Consider the following 21,100-nt stretch of genomic DNA (forward strand, 5'->3'; position numbering starts at 1 on the left):
AACCAGTCAATGACACCCATCGGCTACCAAGTTTGTCTTAATCCTTAGAAAAGTTTAAGATCAAGACTCTGTACTGGAGCAAGGCCTGCCTTGGGGTCATCTTCCCAGTAGATCTAGGTCATTTGAAAAAAATTAGAGCCTTGAACTTTTATACCAGGGGAGAGTGTTTAAAAGTGTCCTAGGGCAAAACAATGTCTAATCACGGATCTTCCCAACACACACAGAAGTTTCCCCAAGTGGTCTACACCAGCCTGGACCAGTCCACACAGTTGTGTCTTGGTGAGGTCAAACATGGCTGAATAAAGAACAAGGAGAGGCAAAGGGCAGGTGTGAATCAAGGGTTCATTAATAAACGATTTTTATATTGGATGTCAGTAGAAGTTGTTCTGATACAAGTCTTATCCACCAGACTCCCATTAAACTCACAGGAAAAGAATATGTGTAGGCCTAAAAGAGGAGAATAAGGCATTGAAAGCTAGCAGACAATAATTTACTCATGCTCTTGTTTCACAGATTTCCACTTTCTCTTCACCTGACAATCCAGAATATACTAACATTTGCTCACTATAGACGATATGTTTTATACCTTGACTCTAATACATCAACTCAAAGCAGGGGTCAAATAGAAGAATAAACTGATGGTAACACATGAGATTCTGCCATTCCAGTTTATTGAAATGAGTAAATTTATAGCTTTATTTGCATACAGAAAAAAGTGCACAAGAAAATAAGTATGTACAAAACAGTTGTGTGGCTGATCATCACTTTCAAAATTTTTCTACTTTCAAAAATTCAACTACCTAGAAATAATTGCCTCCAGTTTAGCACATTCAGGTATTTGGACACATAAAATACTATTTTAGGTCTGTGTTTATAATGACTGAGTAGGGAGCCAGATGGAAAATTATGCCATACATAATCAGCTATTACCATTAAAAATAAAACCACAGGGCTTTAGCTTGGACTACTTGGGGCTGATCAATAAAGGTCCATGAGGCCACCATTTGTTTAGATCCTGAGCAGTCATCCTCCTCTTCTACTCAAAGGTAACATTGTATGGTTGATTAACGCCCACAAGAACCTGAGCATTAGGGGTCAAGAGACAACATTTAAAAAACCAACATGAACATAACAAAGTGAAACTCATTTTGGCAAGAACAAATCCTTCAGAACTTGGCTAACAATATGACTGGAAATGAACTGGGAGAGTTTCCAAGGTTATGAGGAGAAAAATACTGCAGACATTAGATTTTCAATGATAACACCAAATACTTGTTTTACAGCTTCTCTCCCCCTTCCCCACCATTTATCTTCCTACTAACTATGAGACTGTGGCTTCAAGAAAGTTTTCCAGTTACTTGATAAAGGTCTAGCATGACCCCAAATAAGCACCTAACATGTTTGGCACAATCACATTCAACTTTGTGATGTGTTACTCTTCAGAATACAGTCCTTCATTGCTGAGTTGAGTTCAGTTTTTCTTCAACATTAACTGCTCTTCTGGAACTTCAGCTCAAGAGGATGGCCTCCTATTCCATAGAAAGGATAAAGGTTGTGTCCATTTGCAGTTCCAGTTACTGGGCTTAGCAATTACTGAGAAGGCAGAGACATTTCAGATCCATGAATCATTAGGTATTTTTACCCCATAAAACTCTGTTGCTTGTGAAAGGGAAGTAATGCCATATGAACCTAGGAGCAAAACTGACTGAAAAAAGAATCACAGGGAAGAGGAGAGGAGAGACAAATAATGCTTTTCCCTCATTTGCAGTATCTAGCAAGAGATTGGAAAACAAGAGCAGTCTTACCCTTGAGAGAAAATAATCTTCAGAAAGAGAAACTATATTTTTAAAAAGGTTCTTAAATGTGTCAGATTCCCAAGTGTCTAGAAGTTGGACTTGCTTCAAATTTACTTTAAAAATTCTCTCTAAATGTTGATATGAAGCAAGACTTAAGAAGGTGCCTTGTTATGCTATAACCTTTAGGTTCTTTGCAGTAAAATAGAACCCCCAAACAACTTGGAACAGTAAGGATTTTAAAATGTATTCAAAACAGTGTCATTTGAGGAGCTGTGATGGCTGCATCTCCCAACCAGAGGGCCCATGGTAGAGTGTTCTAGAAAGTTCTAGAAACACACTAGGCAACTGTTCAAATAGGGAAACTACTTCATTTACATTAAGCTAGAGAATTTAAAGTCTTAATTTATTTAAAGCCATAGATTCAGTTTAGCTTTAATCTAAACAGAAAGTGAAAGACATTTTACAAGTGGAAGAGGCAACAAGAAATAAGGCAACAGCTAATATGTCAAAGCTGGAACAAGAACAGAGGTCAAGGCGTCTGGATATTAGCTTTGTCCTTGACTAAGGCCAACCTTTTTGTTCCTCTGGATAGTCAGCATATCAAGTTCCTAGAGAAGTGTAGAGAAGAAAAAACCTGTGGTTAATATCAATGTATTAAATATGAAGTCATCATTTAAAACATCAGTAATAGAAAAAAAATAAAAAAATAAAACATCAGTAATAGGATCTCCTAGGGCTGATGTGAGAGGCTTAAATAAGATAATAAGTGTGGAACCTGTAATAAAGTGATTAATGCAAGTGTTCACTAATATTAACTTTTTTCTCCCATAACTGCTCACCCACCCCAAAACCCAATCTGTAAGTTTAGCAAGTTGACCAAAATAATCCTTCTTTCATGACCTAAGGAAGAAAGGGCCTTCAGGGAGACCTCTAGTCAATTCAGTTTAGTGCAAACGATTCTCCTAGACTCCAGATACAGTTTATTCCTTTCTGTTTGTCCAGGTTTGCCTCCCATGGAGAGGAGGGTGAGAATGAGCTTCTGTTAAGACTTCTAGCCCTTCAGTATCTTGCACTGCTCTATTGGCATTAGAAATCACCAGGCTGCTTGTTAAAATGGACCTTTCCTTAGCACCAGACTCCTTGGGCTGCAGTGGGGCCCAAGAACTTGCCTTTTCAATAATCTCAGCCCGTTCTCTGAAGCAGATTTCATAGAAAAGCACTTTAAGAAACACTGTAATTATAGAAGGTGAGTGAGGGGCAACAATCCAAATTGCAAATAAAGCCAATCTTACTGTCTGTGTCAGATTTAAGATATTTATCTACTTAAAATAATTAAATTCTAGATGGGTCAAGACAGAATTGAGGAGTCCCACCTGGATGGGGCAAGACTAGAAAAAATGGGTTTGGGTTCCTTTCTTTCTTTCTTTCTTTCTTTCTTTCTTTCTTTCTTTATTTTTATTTATCCCCTACCAGCTATGCCCTCCCTCCTCGAAAATGCAGACAAGCCTTCTTTCCTCCACTAACTTCGATCTTTTAAGATGAGACAAAGTTGCTTCCATTCCTTCTTGATAAAGAAAGGGTCATGCTGAGCCAGCAAGGCAGTTAAGGTAGTTAAATCTAATAACTTACGATGACGTCCGCTAGTGAGAACAATCAACCAGCAGACTCATCTGCGCCCATGCTGCTTTTGAAGGAGATACAGGCAGCTGTCACCACCTTTGAACTTGATACCCTCAGACTATTTTGGACTAACTTTGAGACCTCTCGCAAAGTAATAAATTGATTTGGAAGGCAGAAAATGTGATCAGCATCTGTTTAGCTGACCTGTTCTGTAGCTTAAAAGGTCCTTCAGATTTCGAACTTTCTATAGGAAATAAAGTAATGCCTTTGCAATCACTTCAGTATGAAGGTTAAAAAAACCAAAACCAAACCAAACAAAAAACAACTAGAAAGGTATTAATGTGTTATATGCAGAATCCGAAGCAGGCTCTGGGCACAGAGCTGTCAGCACAGAGCCGACACAGGGATCGAACTCATGGACTGTGAGATCATGACCTGAGCTGAAGTTGGACGCTCAACCGACTGAGTCACCCAGGCGCTCCCTTATTGTTTTTTAATGTGTGTAAGAATTCTTTTCTTAAGTGCCCAGCTTATTCATTATTGAATTAGTTAAGCACAGATTTACATGTCTATTCCTTCTAAGTTACAGAGATTTAAGCTGGTACCAATTCTAAAATTAAAATTTCACCCTCATCCCCTGTGCCATACTTTCTTACCAAACTTAAGCTTAATAAGATCTTCTACTTACAGAAGTTAGGCAAAAGGATTTCCAAAAGGATCCCTATATACATCAGGAGATGTGGGTTGAGAAGCCATCTATGAAGATAAAACCATTCAGTCAATAGGGTTTAATTACAGTTATGAAGGAAAAAAAAAAACCCTGCAATTAAAATTTCTCAAATTCCTTTAAAAATCACTTGGGTCCCAGAAAAATGAGATATCATATTGGTCTACAATGATTTGTGTTTGCCTGATTGTAACTGGTGACGCATATTTATTATTTATACCGATGTTAAAGTTGAGATGAATTATGTCTGCCTCTCCCAAATGAAAGGTACTGTTGTTATGAGATAAAAATTGTGGGTGGGAAATCAGGAACTTAAATCTTTGAAAGATTTTTAAAGATAGTATTATTTTGCTCAATTTTCTCCCACAGTGCTTTTATGAGCCAGGCTAAGTGAGATACAAAAGACATTTTCTATATGATACTCATTTCTCAAGCTCAGGATAGTAGCCCCTGGAAACATAATCTCTCCCCAGTTTGAGTCGATGTTTTCACTGTGATGGTTCTCAATGGCAAAGCTTATTTAAATATCCTTTACCATCAAAGAGTTATCATTCAAACAAGGTTAATTCACAACACAGTAGCTCTAGGTGGCACGTACTTTGGAGCAACAGCTTCTAGTAGATACTTACAGAGGCTTGTGATGAACTGAAAGAATCTTTAGAGAAAGGGTTCTCAAATGCATTGTCAGCAGATTTGGTAACTGGCAGGGAACCCTGTCTGGGAACTGGCTTTGGTGGTTCTAGAAGGGAAAAAATGCCAAGTAGTCAGTAGAAAATCTCTCCCCAAATATAGGCAAAAGTCCCCCAGTCAGGCTTATCTCAGAAATTAAAGTTCCATACTTTTGAAATTTACATCATGACACAAAAATCACCACCAAATACTAGGACTCCCAGTGATTATTACAGGCAAATTCATCACAAGGGGAGGCTGTGCGTATTTACCTGAAGTGGAAGAGATTCAGAATTCCCTCACTTAAGGCCGTGTAGTATGGCTTAGGCTCTGTTTTACAGCCTTCCAGGTACCACAACCCACTGAATTTCAATAGTTCTTGGCAGCCCTTTTAGGGATTGTCACAAGAGGGCAGCATTGGGCCAGCCCTTAGAAAGAGCCAAGGTAAACAGTTCGTTCCATAAGTAACTAACTGGTCAAGTTGTCTCCATAACCACTGATTACCAAAGAAAGCGAGCCTAAGGCTCTTGGTGGGTGGAGGAAGTTTCTTCTAAGGGACTCTACGGACCCATATGACAGTGGAAATACTTGTTGGTACAGTAGGCAGAGCAGTGGGTAGCTTACCATTGATCTTTTTCAACAGTTGATTAGCATCAAAGTCATCATGGTCTGCATTCTCCTGAGGAATGCCAACTTTGCTGTTGAAATAACTGGAGAAGGCACTTGAAGTCCCAGAGGAAGTCTGCTCTCCCTTCCTTGCAGGCACAGCAGGTGGCTGCCGAAGTTGAAAGTCCTTGAACATTTCTTTCACTTCTTTCACTTCTTTATCCCCAAGTGGGTCCAAGGCAGTGAAGGCATCACTGGAGATGTCCTTTGGAGGGCCAGTTCTGGGAGGTGGTTGAGGAGGAGTGACCAGGAGAGAGGAGAGCATAGGAGGGGGCTGGGAAGACATAGCAGAAGTTGGAAAAATGTTGCTCTGGAAAGGGTTCCCCAAAGAGCTTGTTGATGACCAAGTATTGGGTGCCACAGAGGCTGACGGGCCCCAAACAACAGGGCCTGGAGGGGAAGTTGAAGCTGCAAAGGATGACGGCTGATTCCAACTTGGAACACCTGGGCTTGTGGTAAAAACAACTGGCTGACTGAATCCTGAAGGCTGACCACTCATCATGGCTCCCGGGACCACTGACGCAGACTGATTGAAGACTAAAGATGTTGGGTTCCATGGTCCTGCCTGAGGGGGACTAACTGGTATACCACCTGAAGAAAGCAAGAGAAAGGACTTATTAGGACACAAGCTTGAAGACAATTCTTGAGTTTCAGAAAGCACAACTCTCTGGGGGGGCATTTACAGGGCATCTACATGGTAAACACCTTCCTTAAGCCTTAAAGCTGACATGGAAATAAAGGCCCCAAGAGATTAGATTACTCTAAAGATTAAGTAGCTAATGCAAGATAGCTGGCATTCAAATGTTGGTTGCATTTTGAAGCCCTTTCTTTCTACCACAGCTTTTTAAACTTTTCTCATTATAAGAGGAATACAATCCATAAGGACCTAGTCATGAAAAAATGAGTGCTTATCATACTGATACATTTCAAACAGCTAGGACACAGCCTGTCAATAGCATGAATGTATTTGTTGAGTGAATACATTTATATAAACAAACCATGCTGATTATGAACTAGTTAATTAAGATAATCCATTGGGTACTCTGAGTCATTGACTTGATCTTTTCATTTGGCAGTTGGCTCATGTCTGGAGTCTTATGGAAACCAGCTATCATGCCTGTATATTAGGCCTCAACATGCTTGCATCCTGAAGAAACCATTTCAGTTTCCTTGCTTTTAAATGCTGCCAAGGTTGACACAGCCATATAAAAGGATGATAAAATCTGGCTGATGCCAAGATAGTTTAAGACTTTTATATATATAAATGTGGAGGAAAGGCTGGTTATCCTGGGAGAGCTGTTTCAAATAAAAGTGCTTCCTGCCATGTGTCACTCACTAAACCTTGCCAGAAGTCAGAACAGAATACTTCAAAGAATGAGGGAGGGAGAGAAGACAACATGAAGCGAAGCAAAACAAAACAAAACAAAACAAAAACAAACAAAATATGCCCCCCCCCCCAAGACAAAAAACTATACCTTCTGAGGTAACTAATTGCCTGTGTCCAGGCATCTAATCTTTGTGGGGGGGAATGACTCCTTCTCTAGTGTCTTTGCCATGCGGATTAAGAACTGGTGAAATTGTTAAAATACAGGTCTCTCCAATATCTTCTCCCTCTACTTGAGAAACAAACTGCCACCACAAACAAAAAATCTAAATTCAGCCTCATACCATTCTACGAATGATGCACTGCTCTCAAAATCTACTTGCTTTGAGCTTTGGAGTAGAGTGTTCTTTAGTTATGAAAATTTTCTGACTAAACTAAGAAAGGGCCTCCAAACTCCTAACTTGGGTTAGGAATGTTTTTGTTTCCAGAGTGAGAAATATTTTAAAAATGATGTTCAGGGGCTGATGTAGCAAGCAAGATATTCTATCTTGAATTTTCTTAGTATTGGAGATTAACGTTATTTGACTCAACTGTATCATCATGAGTGCTAGTCATCTGGCCATGACGTTGTGTGATGTGCTCATGGACAGTGGTAGGTTTCAGAAAAGGCCATCTAGCTAAATTAACATGCTTATTTTTTGAGGTTAGGGAACTGGGTACAAGAATATTCATTATTAAAATTGGGAAGCTCACAGTCTGTAACAATATCCTGGTAACCCAGGAATACCAGCTCCAAATCCATCACCCTATTTTCCTGTTCTGCCTCCTTGGCATCGAGGGACAGGACTACTTTTTTTAGTGGAAATTAATTCAAATACTCATTTTGTGGCTACAGAAATCAGACTTCATGTACACTAAAGAACATATGTATTTTTTTTCACAACTAATCAAGGGAAAAGTCCTTTTGCATTCCATAATATGGGGTTCTAAAAGTGGGTTGGGTTTGAGTGAAGTTATGGCTAGCATTTTAAGGCAAATTTATTTAAATTTTATTAACCAAAGCCAGAGTCGCTCATTAATAATTTACGTCAACTGAATGTGCAAAGTGGGTAGAATTTTATCATCTTCATGTCTGGATGACTTTTGCCTTTAGTAAAATGTATGGCTTTAGTCATAGATGCTGTTAGTGGGAGTGGTGGTGGTTAAAGAGACAAATATTGTATTTGCCAGGAATTAAAGGCTTTCCCAGTATATGCAAATGTCAGCCTTCATTCCCATCTAGGAGATCCCATGCACCGTGTTTCCAAGACACTCAAGGCTCTGCTGGAGAAAGTAGAGGCAAGAGGTAAGGAAAAAGAGAGTGTGAGTGTAAGAAGTTAATTTTATTACCTTCTGGTGCTAGATTAAAACACAGGGTAGCTAGCCAAATCTGAAGGCTCAGCTTTCTACATTACCCTCTCCCCACCCCCAGTTCTCCAGAAGAGACAGTCCCCCAGCTGGGTCTAGCGGAAGCCAGACCTACAACCTTCCATGGTTTGGCTGAGGATCCCTGCTAGTGGACAGGGGCTATACTGTAGAGCTCAGTTTGAGTCCCATGTCCAAACTTGGAAGAATCATCAGTATTCTGCAGTTGTATACCCCAAGGCCTCAACAGGGGCACCTAGCCAAAAAGCTTCACTTCGTCTGAATAAATTAACAGTTATAGGGTCCAGCTGTATTTTCGAGCTGACTTGTTAAATATTGGCTGTAAAAATTCTTCAGGGCACTGATATTAGACTGCAGAGCTCTGTGATGTGATCTAGTCGCAGGCAGTACACGCGAGCTCTCAACGTTTCTACAAGGAAAAGCACCTTCCAGCTCCACTTGGGGGACAGGGAAAGGAGCGACGCAAAAAAGGGGAAGCCCCCAAGACACATGAAGTTTTTAGAGAGAGTCTTGATGGTGTAAATGCAATCAGAGACCTGAAATAAGTTGGTTTCTCACACTCACATTGATTTCAGCCACTCAGCAGTTGGGTAACACCCCAGTCTTGTCACCATACTCCAGATATGATTAAACAGATTTAATATGACAAAATGGACATATTTTCCTTTGCAGGAAAGCAGCAGGGGAAACAAGCAAACAAACAAACAAATAAACAAAGGGTCCTGATAACTGACTCTGTAGGAGGCAGAGAAAACCAAGAGCCCTGGTCAAATACTACAAAATGGGGAAGAGAGTCCCTCTTCATCCATAGTTCCCCAAACCCCTCCCAAGACAGAGAGTCTGTTTGGAGCTTATGGAGGTGCCAAGAAGCAGAAAATCAAAGAGAATTCCCAGCAGGACAGCAAGGACTATTGTCAGGGTTTCTGAAGACTGTACCACGGAGGCAGAAAAGAACTGGAGGCTGTGGGCAAAGAACAGCAGCGCCAGTCCTCAGCCAAGTGGCCTTCCCCAGTGTCTTGCTTCAGAGTGGCTCAGTGGCTCACGTGAGCTGAAGACACATTTATGAATGAGCCCCAGCACATCCTGGGTATCTGATAACATCCCATCTCTTCCTTTATCTCTGTGTTCTCCTCAACTTCAGGTTTCTGGCACTTGTCTTCCAACTCTACTAAGACACTCAGTGGGCCAAAATATGGACAAGGAACAGCTAAGGCTGAAGTATTCAGAGACTGCTCAGAATATATGCCTGTCTCATACACACTGTATGTCCAGAACAGAGCTGGGCTGAGAACCTAAGACTTTCATTCTATGACTTACACTTGCATTGGACTTAACTTCTATCCCTCTCAGGGGAAGGATAGGATACGATATCCTATCCAAGAAGCGTATCAACTTAATAGGAGATAGGGCTTTGATCTAGTAAACTAATCACCAGTTTTTCCAATGCAGATCACAGATAAGACTCTCCCAACTCCACCCCGTTTCTCCAATGAAGCTGGTCTGAGCCCCAGAATCCCTTACAGTTAGTTGTCTTCTGTAATCCATTGCCACTTGGCTCAGGTAAGTGCGATATGGATCATGGATTTCTTCTCACATGCCAACTCCAGGAGCCAAACTTCAGTTACAAGTCAAGAGTACCAAATGAGGGCGGGGTGTACAGAAGTAAAAGTGGGAGAAAGTCTCCCCAGGATGCTCAGCTCTTATGTCCCTGGCACCTCAATGGATCTGAAGTACCTTCCTCCTTTGCCTTATAATCTTATGAGTGAAAGCAACAGCAAATCTAACTCGATCTTTGGCACCTACCTAGACCTGCAAGGGGTCCCACTGGGGTAGAAGCATTTGTTTTGAAGAGATCCAGAGGGTTGGTCTGTAGGGTTGCAGACTGTCCTGTAGGTGATGTCTGGCCGGGAGGTTCGGAGACAGGAGGGGTAAAGATGTCTGATGCAAGCAAGTCTTTTGCTGGAGACTGATAGGGCGAGAAGGAGATACGAGAGTTACTCAGTAACAGTTGAAAGGCAGCTTTATTCCGTCTCTTATTCTGTTACCTCAAATTTGGGAACCACACAAAGAAAAGCTTTCCCTCTTACTGATAAACTACAAAAAGCCAACCCTTCCCCCCCTCCTCCTCCCCGCTCCCCCAGCCCCCCAAAAAAGACAGATCCCTGCAGTGGACAGAATATTGGGTCTTGGTAACTGATGTAAAGAAGACTGTCAAGGTGAAATCTATTTTACTCATTTACACATTCGTATCTGTCTGGTCTCCTTGTCAGCTAAAAGCTTAAAGCTGGGAAGGAAAGGACAACTATAAATAAATAAGTAACCCACATTTTTTTGATTATTCTACTGGATTTAAATAAGTCTGCATAAAGATGATACTGCAGTCCAACTATGAGGCCAGCCTGCACATTCTAGTGAGATTTTTAAAAAGATCCTTACAGAAACCACATTTTAAATTGCTTTTGAATGAAGTGATCATAGTAAATATATAAATCTCTCTTAAAACAATGGATTATTCAGTCAGCATTGACTAGAGGAGGCAAACTCCAGAATTTTCCACCACCACCTTGGATATTAATGCAACATGAGGGGTGGGGGGGGGGGGTGTTAGTGTAGGTAAGGTACACAAGGAATCACAAGAACCCTTGCCCTCCCCTTCCAGAACGTGACGATCAAACTTACCAGAGGTACAGAAGCATAGCAGCATTAAAAATGGAAAAACTTGTGTTTAGTTAATAATAAGTGACAAGACATGCAAACAGCAAGCAGGGCGTGAAAACACTGGTGAGCGAGCTCAGAAAGGGTGGCGACTGGAGGAAGGTATTCCTGGAGAAAGATGTGCCTTATCCCACCGTCTATTTTACAGCCACACAGGAAACTACAATAGCAGCAGGAAAGAGAGATTGCATCACACCACCCTTTGGTACCGAACATGCATTCTGCCAATGGATATGTGGAGAAGACAATTCACCTTAGCAGTCCTTCTGCCTCGTCCTGGTTTGGTACTTTGTGGAGGTGGGATAATGGCTATGGAGTCATGTGGTGAGGACTGGACAGAGCTTTCCAAGTCCTGCTTTACGCCATTCGGTACGGACAGTCCTTTGGGAGGGCTTCCCACAAAAGGGTTCGGGGAGGATTTGACATGGAAGCCGTTCTGTTCTCTTTCAGATACCCCATTTTGAGTTCTCACTGCTGGCTGTGTTTGCGTACTTGAAAAGGGCCACGGGCCTGCCTGAGCTTCCTGTTTGCCAGTCCGGTTAGAGATTTGGTCAAACTGCTGACCAAAGTAATCAACATCCCCATTCAGGGGCCCGTTACTCAGTGGAGGAGACAAACTACTCAAATTCTCTTTCTTCTGATCTGAAGATTTGAGAGAATCGAACGAAGAGGGTGTCGATTGGTCTGGCTGTGCAAAAGGATCGTCACGGAAAGGATCAGGATTAGGGGTGGGAAAGAAGTTGAGATTGGCAGAAAAGGCATTTTCAGGCAAGAAAGCTGCCTGAGGCTTTGGTCGAGGAAGAGAGCAGGAGGTAATGCCATTTGTTAAGAATGGATTTTCTCTTAAAGAATTCTGATTGGTGTCGATTTCAGAGTTTAGATCCACTAACAGGATATCTTTGCTTTCCTATCACATTTGGGAAGAAAAAAAAAAAGAGAAAAGAAAGTGTTAGTCCATGTCGTGACTTCAAATGAGAAAGCTACCTAAGATGATCAGGACTATCAAAATTCCCATTAAAGTTTTGTCTTGACAGACAGATTGACCATTTTCTCCTCCCATCACCTCCCTGAGTGCATTCTTTACTAGTGGTGAAAAGGTCCTCCCTGGCCCTCCCTGCCCCTTGACTTTTTATTTAGGTCTCAATTTTGCTGGCCCTTCATTAAGTGAAATTATACTGTTGTTTGCTCTAGTCATGTGTCTCTTACCCTTACAGACTGGCTGAGTTCAAGATCAGCATTGTTCTAATTCCTGCCTTTGCAAGTCTTAAAGGGAACCGATTGCAAGTCACTCTAAGCAATTATCTGAGTACACTGAGCTTGAAAGTAAGACAAGACCTCTGACACCTAACTCTGCTTCCCCACCTGATGCACGGTCCCATCCCGTCCCATGTGTCTACCCTTAGAGTCAAGTAACAGTGTCTCTCTAAATGACCAAATTCATTGCCTAATATTTTATAGTTTCGGTTGTAATAAAATTTAAGGTCAAATATATTTCCCTATAATTGGTCTTTCCTCTAGGGGGCAAAAACAGATTTTCCCATCACATCACACGGTATGGCAGGTATGCCTCTTTAAATATGTAAGGATCCTTTTGAAGGTGCTAGTCAAGCTGGATCTCTCATTCTCATCATCCTAATCTCTGGACACATCCTTTTGTCTGTGTCCTTCTAGAAAGAAGAAAGTGTTACTCAACTACTGATATATAACAACATATCACATTAACCTCTCGCATTTGTGCATTTTTTTTTATAATACAGCCTAGAGTTGCCCAGGTTGTGACAGTAATCTCATCTATTTGGTGAATAAATTCAACTAATCTTTAATTTATGTACAATCTAATCTTTACTTCATGTATAGGATGGAGATTTGGGTTTAGAGTTAATTTGAAAAGCATACCAAATACCTAACTCTACAAATTATATTCCCTCTCTATCGTTTTTCTGGTATATTAGTTACTCGTGTTCCCAACTGTTAGATAAGGTATGCTTTTTAACATAAAATCAGCGAGTTTGAAAAATCTGACATGTCTTTATTCAGGTCAGTGACATAACTAATTAAGGTTCACCCTGGGATAGGACTGTCAAACTGACACACCTTCTTCTGACCAACTTTGATCCATTAACTACTCATCTATGCTAGCTGCGGAAGAATATAAACAATAAACAATGCCTAGCTGAGATGGAAGTTAGAGGTCCAGCATCACCCTGATGCTGGATATTTTTGATCACTGGGACAAAAACAACTTAAAGGGAATATGAAATTCTCAAATTAGTAAATAAAAATAGGCCTCCCTGGCTTTAAAAGAACATATTTTTAGAAAGTCTAGGTCCTCAGTCAGACCTAATTGGTAATCTATTTTTTGGCTTCCTTTACTGTTAGGTATAAAAACACTATTTTTCAAAGCCAGTTTTTCTCCATAACCATAAGAATTTGTCAGAAGAAAGAGCTTGTAATTAAAAAAATTTTTTTAAATCAAAGAAATGGATTGGAAGATCTCTTAATGTAGGGATCTGTAACAATCAAGAGAGGACAAAACATATTGCAAAAGTTTGTGATTTCAATATTTATTCATTTATGATGAGCCACCTCTGGGTTAGAACAGTTGGGTGTTCACAGCTGGTAGGGTTCTCCTTTTCAAATACTTCTGAAGAAGTTCTTAGGACACCAAACAGGAGCCACAATGTTAGACTTCTGAATAGTCACCCTATAAGTAAAATGTATAAGGCTCTCCTCAGGTTGGGTTTGTTGTTAACCCAGGATTAAGAGTCTAGTTCATAGGCCACAGTGGAATGATGTAAGACTCCGCATCCACCTCCTAGGTCAGAACCTCATTAGTTCTTTGTTGCATTGTCAACATTGCAACCACTGGGTCATCATCTGAGCACCTGAGAAACGAGCACTGGTAACATGAACGTGAAATGCAATCAATCCCTGCTCTTATGGGGCTTCAGTAAGAGGAGAACGCAGGAAATCAAAAAGGTCTCTGTACAAAGGCAACGTCTTCTATACTGAGTTCCACAGCCTAGCTTTCTCCAAGTAGCTAATCTCTCCCAACCATTCCAGTCTGCCTAATCCTGGACTTCTCTGCCCAAAGCTTTCAGTGGCTTCTTTCTATCCCCTATGTTAAAATAACTTCATTAGCTAGCCTTTCAAAATGACCTACAATAGGACCCAGTTTACTTTTAGCTTAACTACTCTCTATTTTCCTACACACTTCAAAGACCCAATTCAAGTTCAGATTCTTTACAAAACCTTTTTTCATCGATCTATTTCATCATCACCTGTGCCCACCCATGGCATCTTATGTATGAAAGACACTGTGCTTTGTGCCCTGATTCCATCCCTGTACCAAACTTAACCTCCTTCGGGGTGGGTCCTACCTTATGCTCTTCTCATAATAATGGTTTTGAATGGTTATTTTTAAAGTTTGAGAGCATGTCATTTTGTTTTTTCTTCTTTTTCTTTTAAGTGACAGTATGGAAGAATATCGTTCAGTTAATTGCCAATAAAAATATGTTCTAAGGGATGCCACTTAGTTTGCAACATGAGTCTCATTTGCAATGCATAAAACTATCCTGTATAAAATGTTGGGGGTGGAGCAAATGGGTCAGGGAACCACTAATAAAGTCCAAGTAATTTAGATTTCTTCTCTTCATCTCTTCCAGAGAAACTGTTGTAAGATTATGAACATTTTTAAACATTCTGGTTTTATCAAATAGAGATAAATCTATTTTGTGACCTAGGAATATGGAGTCAATATGTAAGACCATGTTGGCAAAATCCAATCGGCACATAATTAGTTCTGTTAGCATTCTCTTTCTTAATCAGATATCATCTGCTTTCATGATATTTATCACTTTAATTTATTGTTAGTTTATCTAAATCTTCCATGTTATTTCTTTAAACCAAAAACTCTTTGAAGGCATTAAGTATAATATAAATAAAACTCAGGATTAATCATGTTGTTTTTCATTTCCTTTCTCAGAACTTTCTAGAAGTCTACTGAAGCAGATTAAATAGTCATTGCTTCCTTGCCTATCCCACTGGAATTCTACTTCATAGCCTGAGTGCTTAGATCTTTGTCAATGTACTTGTTTGAATGTCCGTTACACTTGGAAAGTAGATCATTCAGATATCAATTTACTTTGGGAAGGGGCTACAATAGAGGAGGGGGCGAAGTTGTGTAGGAATCAAAAGGACCTCAGAGCTATGATGGACATTTCAGGATCATCTAATCTTGTATTTCAAAAAGTTTGTGAAGAGTAAAGTCTCCACAGACAAGTGAATTAGAACTCACTGCTGAAAAGAACATTAAACAGGATTCTTCTCTATTGGAGGCTTTGTACGTCTTCATTAAAATGCTGGTTTGCACTGTGCATGTCACAGGGTTGGGGACAGAAGAGAGACCATGCAGCCCCGGCTGCTTTCATCTCAGTGGGCCTGGCCATTTTATGTGAAAGTTCGGGGCTGGCATTCCCGGAGATATTCTGGCAAGTGAGACTTACCCAGTCCTTGATCTGCTGCTGCTTTAATTCCTATGACCTTTTTGGTCATGTAGACTTGCTTGGTAATTCCCTGATGTAACAGACTCCTAGACAGACATTCTTCTCATTATTCTAGACCGATGTTCTTTTTGTCTGGTTACTGCCTCGTCATCTTTTACATTCAAGTCCAGAAACTCATTTACTCTGAGGCATTATATGAACCTCCAAACTAGATAAATACCCTCTGATTAACATCAACTAATAGGCTTTGTGATTAGTTTTAATGTTGGGCTCCCCACTTGACAGTAAACTCCATGATCTCATTGACATTGTACATCTCACTCATTTCTGTGCCCTGCAAATCTCAGGTACTCAAGAAACTGTCAAAACAAAATAATAGTTGTAAGAAGTGATCCAAAATTTCATGGGTAGTTTAACTTGAGGACTGTTTTGGAAGATGTGAGGTTGGTGTTTAGGCCTTGAATCTGGACCTCTTTCTTGGGCAAGTGAGTTTTTCCTGCATCACCCTTTCCTTATCTCTAAAGGAAAATAGTGCCTCATTCTCGTGTAGTTGTCACGGATAGGGCGATATTAAGAAGGCTTGATACACTATAGCGTCCTGCACAGAATGAACAACGTTTTTAAACAAAAACAGGCCTTGGTTAAACGTAACTGAACATCTTATTTGTTTTAAGACTTACTTCACACCAAGCTTATGCCGCTAAATCACAATAGAAAGAATAGAAAAATATTGAAGAAGCCAAGTGGCTTTATAATTAATCATCTAGCAAATACTTCCTTCAGGTAGACTTTTGCCAAGAATTACTTTTCAGCTCTTCTTCTGATCCTAAATAATACCAGAAAGGATCGCGTTGCCTATCTTATTGCTCAAATCTAATCTCCAAGCAAAATTAATATATCTGAGTTAGTGTTGATATGTTCCCATGGTAACTTAAGATGCAAATTGGTTCTAGGAGCCATTTATACATTATGCAGAAAAATCAGCAGTCATCTTCCAAGTTTCGAGATGCTCGAGATTTCTGGTTAATTGCCAATTTGAGTTACAGATGCCATTTCCATTACATTGCAAATTTAAAAACAGACACTTACTGTTGGACTATTTAGGTCAGGAGGTGTAGACATGTCCCCAAACAAATCCATCTGGTCAACACCCTTGAAAAAGTATTTGGATTAGATTCAGATGTGTCTACTAAAAAATAGTACTTTGTATATTGTTGTAATTGTTTCCTAAACTAAGACTTAGGAAAACCATTGTCACAATTTTATTTTTATTTAACTAATACAGATTTGATATTAGGCTATTTAGGTCTGGAAGTGTAGACATGTTCCCAAACAAATCCATCTGATCCACACTCTTAAAAAAGTCTTTGGATTAGATTCAAATGTGTCTACTAAAAAGATTACTTTGTATCTTGACATAAATGTTATACTAATGTTTAGGGAAATAGCTGTCATAATAGGACGTCCATACGTATTCAATGCAGATTTGGCATAAGCAACATCTATAGGAAGTAAACCTATGTTCAGGCAAATAAGAATCATAAAAAATAACATACATACCAATTTTAGTTTGTTAGCTTGGTCATCAAGGGTCAGGAGGGTCTCACTCCCGTTCTGAAAAGATGGCAAATGTTTAAGGGTGACTTTTCTTATAGAATTTAATTTCTTAGTGTATTGGTTTGCTAAGCAGTTATGATTTTGGCACTGGCCATTCAACTGTACATCTTCTATGGCTAGGGGAATCATGAACACATGGTCATAAGCTGGTGGGGGAGCATGCTTGGACAGGTAGCAAACAAGGACTTATACACATCACATGTGCAATTCATAAGACATAAAGACGCAGTTTTACCTCTACTGCCTTGTTGGCTTCTTCCATCTAGAAAGACACAAATTCAGTGATCTTAGTAATTACAGTTAAAGGAAGTTAAATTAGTATATATATATATATCTATGGTTATACACACACACACACGTATGGGTTCACTGGCACAAGGCAAGAGAGAGTCTTGCATATTATTTCTGCCCTACATTTCCTGGCCTGCCCTTTTCATATCAATACTAGATTTGAATACAGTTTCTGAACTTAAATTTGGTCGACCTGTATAGTCCTTAGAACCAATGTGAAGCTTGTGGGGACAGATAACAAAAGTCAGGAACAGAAAATCAGGTATCTAACTATAACATCCATCAATTGCTGTATTGGAAAAATAGACAATACATTTCTATACTTTCTATACTTTGAAGAGCCACAAAGAAGTCAACTCTGCAGACATGCCATATATTTATTTACATAATGTTCAAACATGGTCCTGAATATAGTCTTAAGTGTAACAGAGCCAATAGTGGGTAATACTTGCCTTTTTCTTTTCTTCTTCCTTTTTCTTTACATTATAGATAACTTGAAAGAGGTCTTTAAGATCAACAACTAATGGCTCAGCCTAAAGCAAGAAAAAGCATCTTTATGAGTATTTTAATCTTGCTATTTTCTTCTCTTTGTCCCCATCAGTTCTGATTAGTACTGTTTCTTCCTTTCTCTTAAAGTTCCTTACTATCCTTCCCCGGTTTAGAGGGAATCACCACTACCTCAATCCCCACTGCCAGATACATACAGGCTGGCAGAGTTAATAAGTATTTAAACAAAACAAGAAGGATCATGATAGTTTCCCAACTGCTTCAGGATTTTTGGGAATCATTCACTATTGTTCTAAAATCAACATTCACCTTAGGAGAAAGTCCATTCTAACAATCTTTGTCCATACACAATATGGGTCTCAATGACATTTAAAAATGATTCCTGGGGCACCTGGGTGGCTCAGTCGGTTCAGCAACAGACTCTTGATTTCAGCTCAGGTCATGATCTCACAGTTTGTGGGTTTGAGCCCCACGTTGGGCTCTGCACTGGCAGCACGGAACCTGCTTGGGATTCTCTGTCTCTGTCTCTGTCTCTCTCTATCTCTGCCTCTCTCTGTCTCTCTCTCTCAGAATAAATAAATAAGCATGAAAAATGATTCCTAAGACCAATAAAGATAGTCATCTTCCGAGTCACTGTTTAGTCCTCCTACATCTAACTGTCTCTAGCAAGCTCTCTAGTTGAGTGACAGACACTCTGTGATGAACTGAGGACAAGTCTCCCTCCAGGTGTATCTCAAGGCTTGGAGCTTACCTGTTGTCCTGTTTTTATGGCAAAAAACTGATGCTGGCCTTCTCCTCCACACACATAACCAAATGCCCGGTTGTCTGTCACATCACGGGCAATGAAAGAAATTTTATTTACTGGGTGTTCATGCTCTATTACCTGAAAAATAAACATAAAAAATGTTTTATTGCTCAAACTAGAATCTATTTATATGGCAGCATGATGAAGCATCAGATATTTGGGCGTATATAAAAAAGCCAAAACACTTGAAGAAAAAAATTTTTGCCTCTGGTTGAAGGTTAGAGCTACATTTATTCTCGTTAGTAAGGGCTCCAAAAGGAACAAAGAGGAGAAAACAGAAGTGGGAAAAACACTTCCTAGAATATTGATACTTGATTGTCTCCATCCCAAAGATATGATGCCACATAGCAAGAAAGGATTGAGGACTGTATTAGGAGACCACGAATTTCTAAAGCAAAGATGGCACATTTCATTGCTAAACCATCTATGTGGGTCGACTTTCCCAACTCAAAGTCAAACTTAGGTGAACAGCATAACTAAGTTCGTTATGGGATCTTTCGATAATGGCTCTGAGTGGCCAGGAAATCATCTGAAGTATTGTTAGAACAATCATCCCCAGAACATTCTGCAAGTTGCCAAATGCTCGTATCAGGTTTTTCCCATGTCCACCTCACTATCCACGAGTTGCCTGGGGCAGGGGGTTATTGGTTTAGTGGTGCCTTCCCATCTATTCCCTCCATCCCCTTTGTCTTGATCCTTTCAAGCACGCAGCAGGGCTCAACCCTTCAAGGATATCTGTAGGTGGTCATAACATACCTTAGTTTTTGTCTAGATGCCTAAGGCCACTGGAGAGTATACACTGGATATCTTAGAAGGTTTGGGGAACAAGGGAATGCTTGAGGGAAACCTGCCACCATTCTCTGATGGGCTTGGGAAGATAACACTTGAGAGATGAGGGACAAGAGAAACAGCAGTGCACAAGGACGAGCAGGGTAAGTGAGCGGCTGCCAGGGTTCCAGGGCTCTGTATTTGACCAGTGGATTTTGCATGATAGATAACAGACATCTCTACGAAGGGATGGTTGATAATTGGAGGTCTCCCAATAGTACCTTAATACAACAGAGTACCTTGATTTACAGAAACGCAAATGAGCTACAAATAACATTTTAAGTAAATACATCTCATGATGTTATGTTGAGCAGAGAAAAAAGTCCCAGAGAACCTGTAGTATGACAGTTTTTTGATACGGTGGCAGAAAAACAAACAAAATAAGTAATACCTTTCATATGCGGTCAAACAACAGCAACCACAAGTAAATGAACAAGTTTATACCTACAGGATGAGAGATTATAACTGCAGGTGAGGAAGAAGGGAAAAGAGAGAAGAAAGAAAAGGTAGATGTGTTACGGATAATATTCTAGCTTCGGGTTAGCCAATAAGTTTGCAGGTAATCAATATATTAAAATGAGACCCAGGCATAGACCTATGACAGCTTCACAAACCAGGAAGTAGGGTTAATCTAGTTCTGTGTACTTGAGGTCTAAAAAATGCCAAAGTGATATTTATAGCATATCTGTGTTTATGCTATATCTGTGTTTATGGAGGCTCACATCCATTACAGAGAATAAATTTCAAAATAAAGTGTCTTGACTCCTCAGTTCCTACCCTATTTTCTGCCTGTTTTCTCTAGAAAAGTAACATGTATTATTATTTTCTTTCCCCCACAGAATTTTGAAAAGGGAAACAGAGAACTGAGAGTTAAGTCACATCGTTTGTGAGACTCAGGTGGTCAGAAAGGTGTCAGTGAAAGCGGATTCTTACCCCAGTTTTCTCATCAATTATTTTTATCCCAGAAAGGGAAATGTTGACCCAGATCCTTTGTTTGTGTTGTCCCTGAGACCGACCAGCTGCCGCCATTCCCTGATGAGAGTGGGAAAACAAGAAAAATCTAGTTAAAACTACCCTATGATGCTTTGGATACTAAATCATTTAAAAGATAGTTTTATTTTCAGCCTGGTTTGCCATCTATGAAAGGATCAGGCACCTTTCAGAATAGATGCAGAATGAAATAGAAGACACTGAGCCAGGACATCGTGAGTTAGCTGCGTGAACTTGGATAAGTCCTTCTGATTCTCTCGGCTTCAGAATAGTCATTGGTAAACACAAGACTGAATTAGACCTTCAAAGATGTTCCTTCTAGGTCTTGTCTTAACAATTATTATTTATTAGGTTCACATAGTGACAGTACTAGAATTTAAAAATTAAAAAAACCAAAAGGCTAATACTGAAGAGCCATAGTTTCCAAATAGAGACCTGAATTTTATTTATTTTTGGAATATTTAAAAATTGTTTAAATCTTTATTTATTTTTGAGAGAGAGAGAGGCAGAGTGTGAGCAGGGGAGGGGCAGCGAGAGAGGGAGACACAGAATCTGAAGCAGGCTCCGGGCTCTGAGCTGTCAGCACAGAGCCCGATGTGGGGCTCAAACTCACAA

General features: G+C 40.0%; 1 protein-coding gene across 6 annotated transcripts in view; it reads right to left on the reverse strand.

The window, feature by feature from the left end:
* Positions 1 to 654: 654 nt before the first annotated feature.
* The window catches only part of DAB2 (DAB adaptor protein 2), a 69,328-nt gene continuing 48,882 nt past the window's right edge, over positions 655 to 21,100 (reverse strand). For 4 of the 6 annotated variants that reach the window (XM_060637644.2, XM_060637642.2, XM_060637641.2 and 1 more), the window contains exons 4-15: positions 20,429 to 20,527; positions 18,614 to 18,745; positions 17,808 to 17,888; positions 17,300 to 17,326; positions 17,008 to 17,061; positions 16,537 to 16,599; positions 11,196 to 11,849; positions 10,031 to 10,193; positions 5,437 to 6,069; positions 4,773 to 4,882; positions 4,105 to 4,172; positions 655 to 2,404 (exon numbers count right to left, since the gene is read on the reverse strand). In XM_060637644.2, the coding sequence (XP_060493627.1) occupies positions 4,110 to 4,172; positions 4,773 to 4,882; positions 5,437 to 6,069; positions 10,031 to 10,193; positions 11,196 to 11,849; positions 16,537 to 16,599; positions 17,008 to 17,061; positions 17,300 to 17,326; positions 17,808 to 17,888; positions 18,614 to 18,745; positions 20,429 to 20,527 (2,079 nt within the window). In that variant the 3' untranslated portion in view covers positions 655 to 2,404; positions 4,105 to 4,109. The remainder of the gene's footprint in view (positions 2,405 to 4,104; positions 4,173 to 4,772; positions 4,883 to 5,436; positions 6,070 to 10,030; positions 10,194 to 11,195; positions 11,850 to 16,536; positions 16,600 to 17,007; positions 17,062 to 17,299; positions 17,327 to 17,807; positions 17,889 to 18,613; positions 18,746 to 20,428; positions 20,528 to 21,100) is intronic. The other 2 variants (XM_060637645.2, XM_060637646.2) reach the window with 2 other exon arrangements.

Source organism: Panthera onca, chromosome A1, assembly GCF_046562875.1.
Source record: "Panthera onca isolate mPanOnc1 chromosome A1, mPanOnc1 haplotype 2, whole genome shotgun sequence".
NCBI classification, from domain to species: Eukaryota; Metazoa; Chordata; class Mammalia; order Carnivora; family Felidae; genus Panthera; species Panthera onca.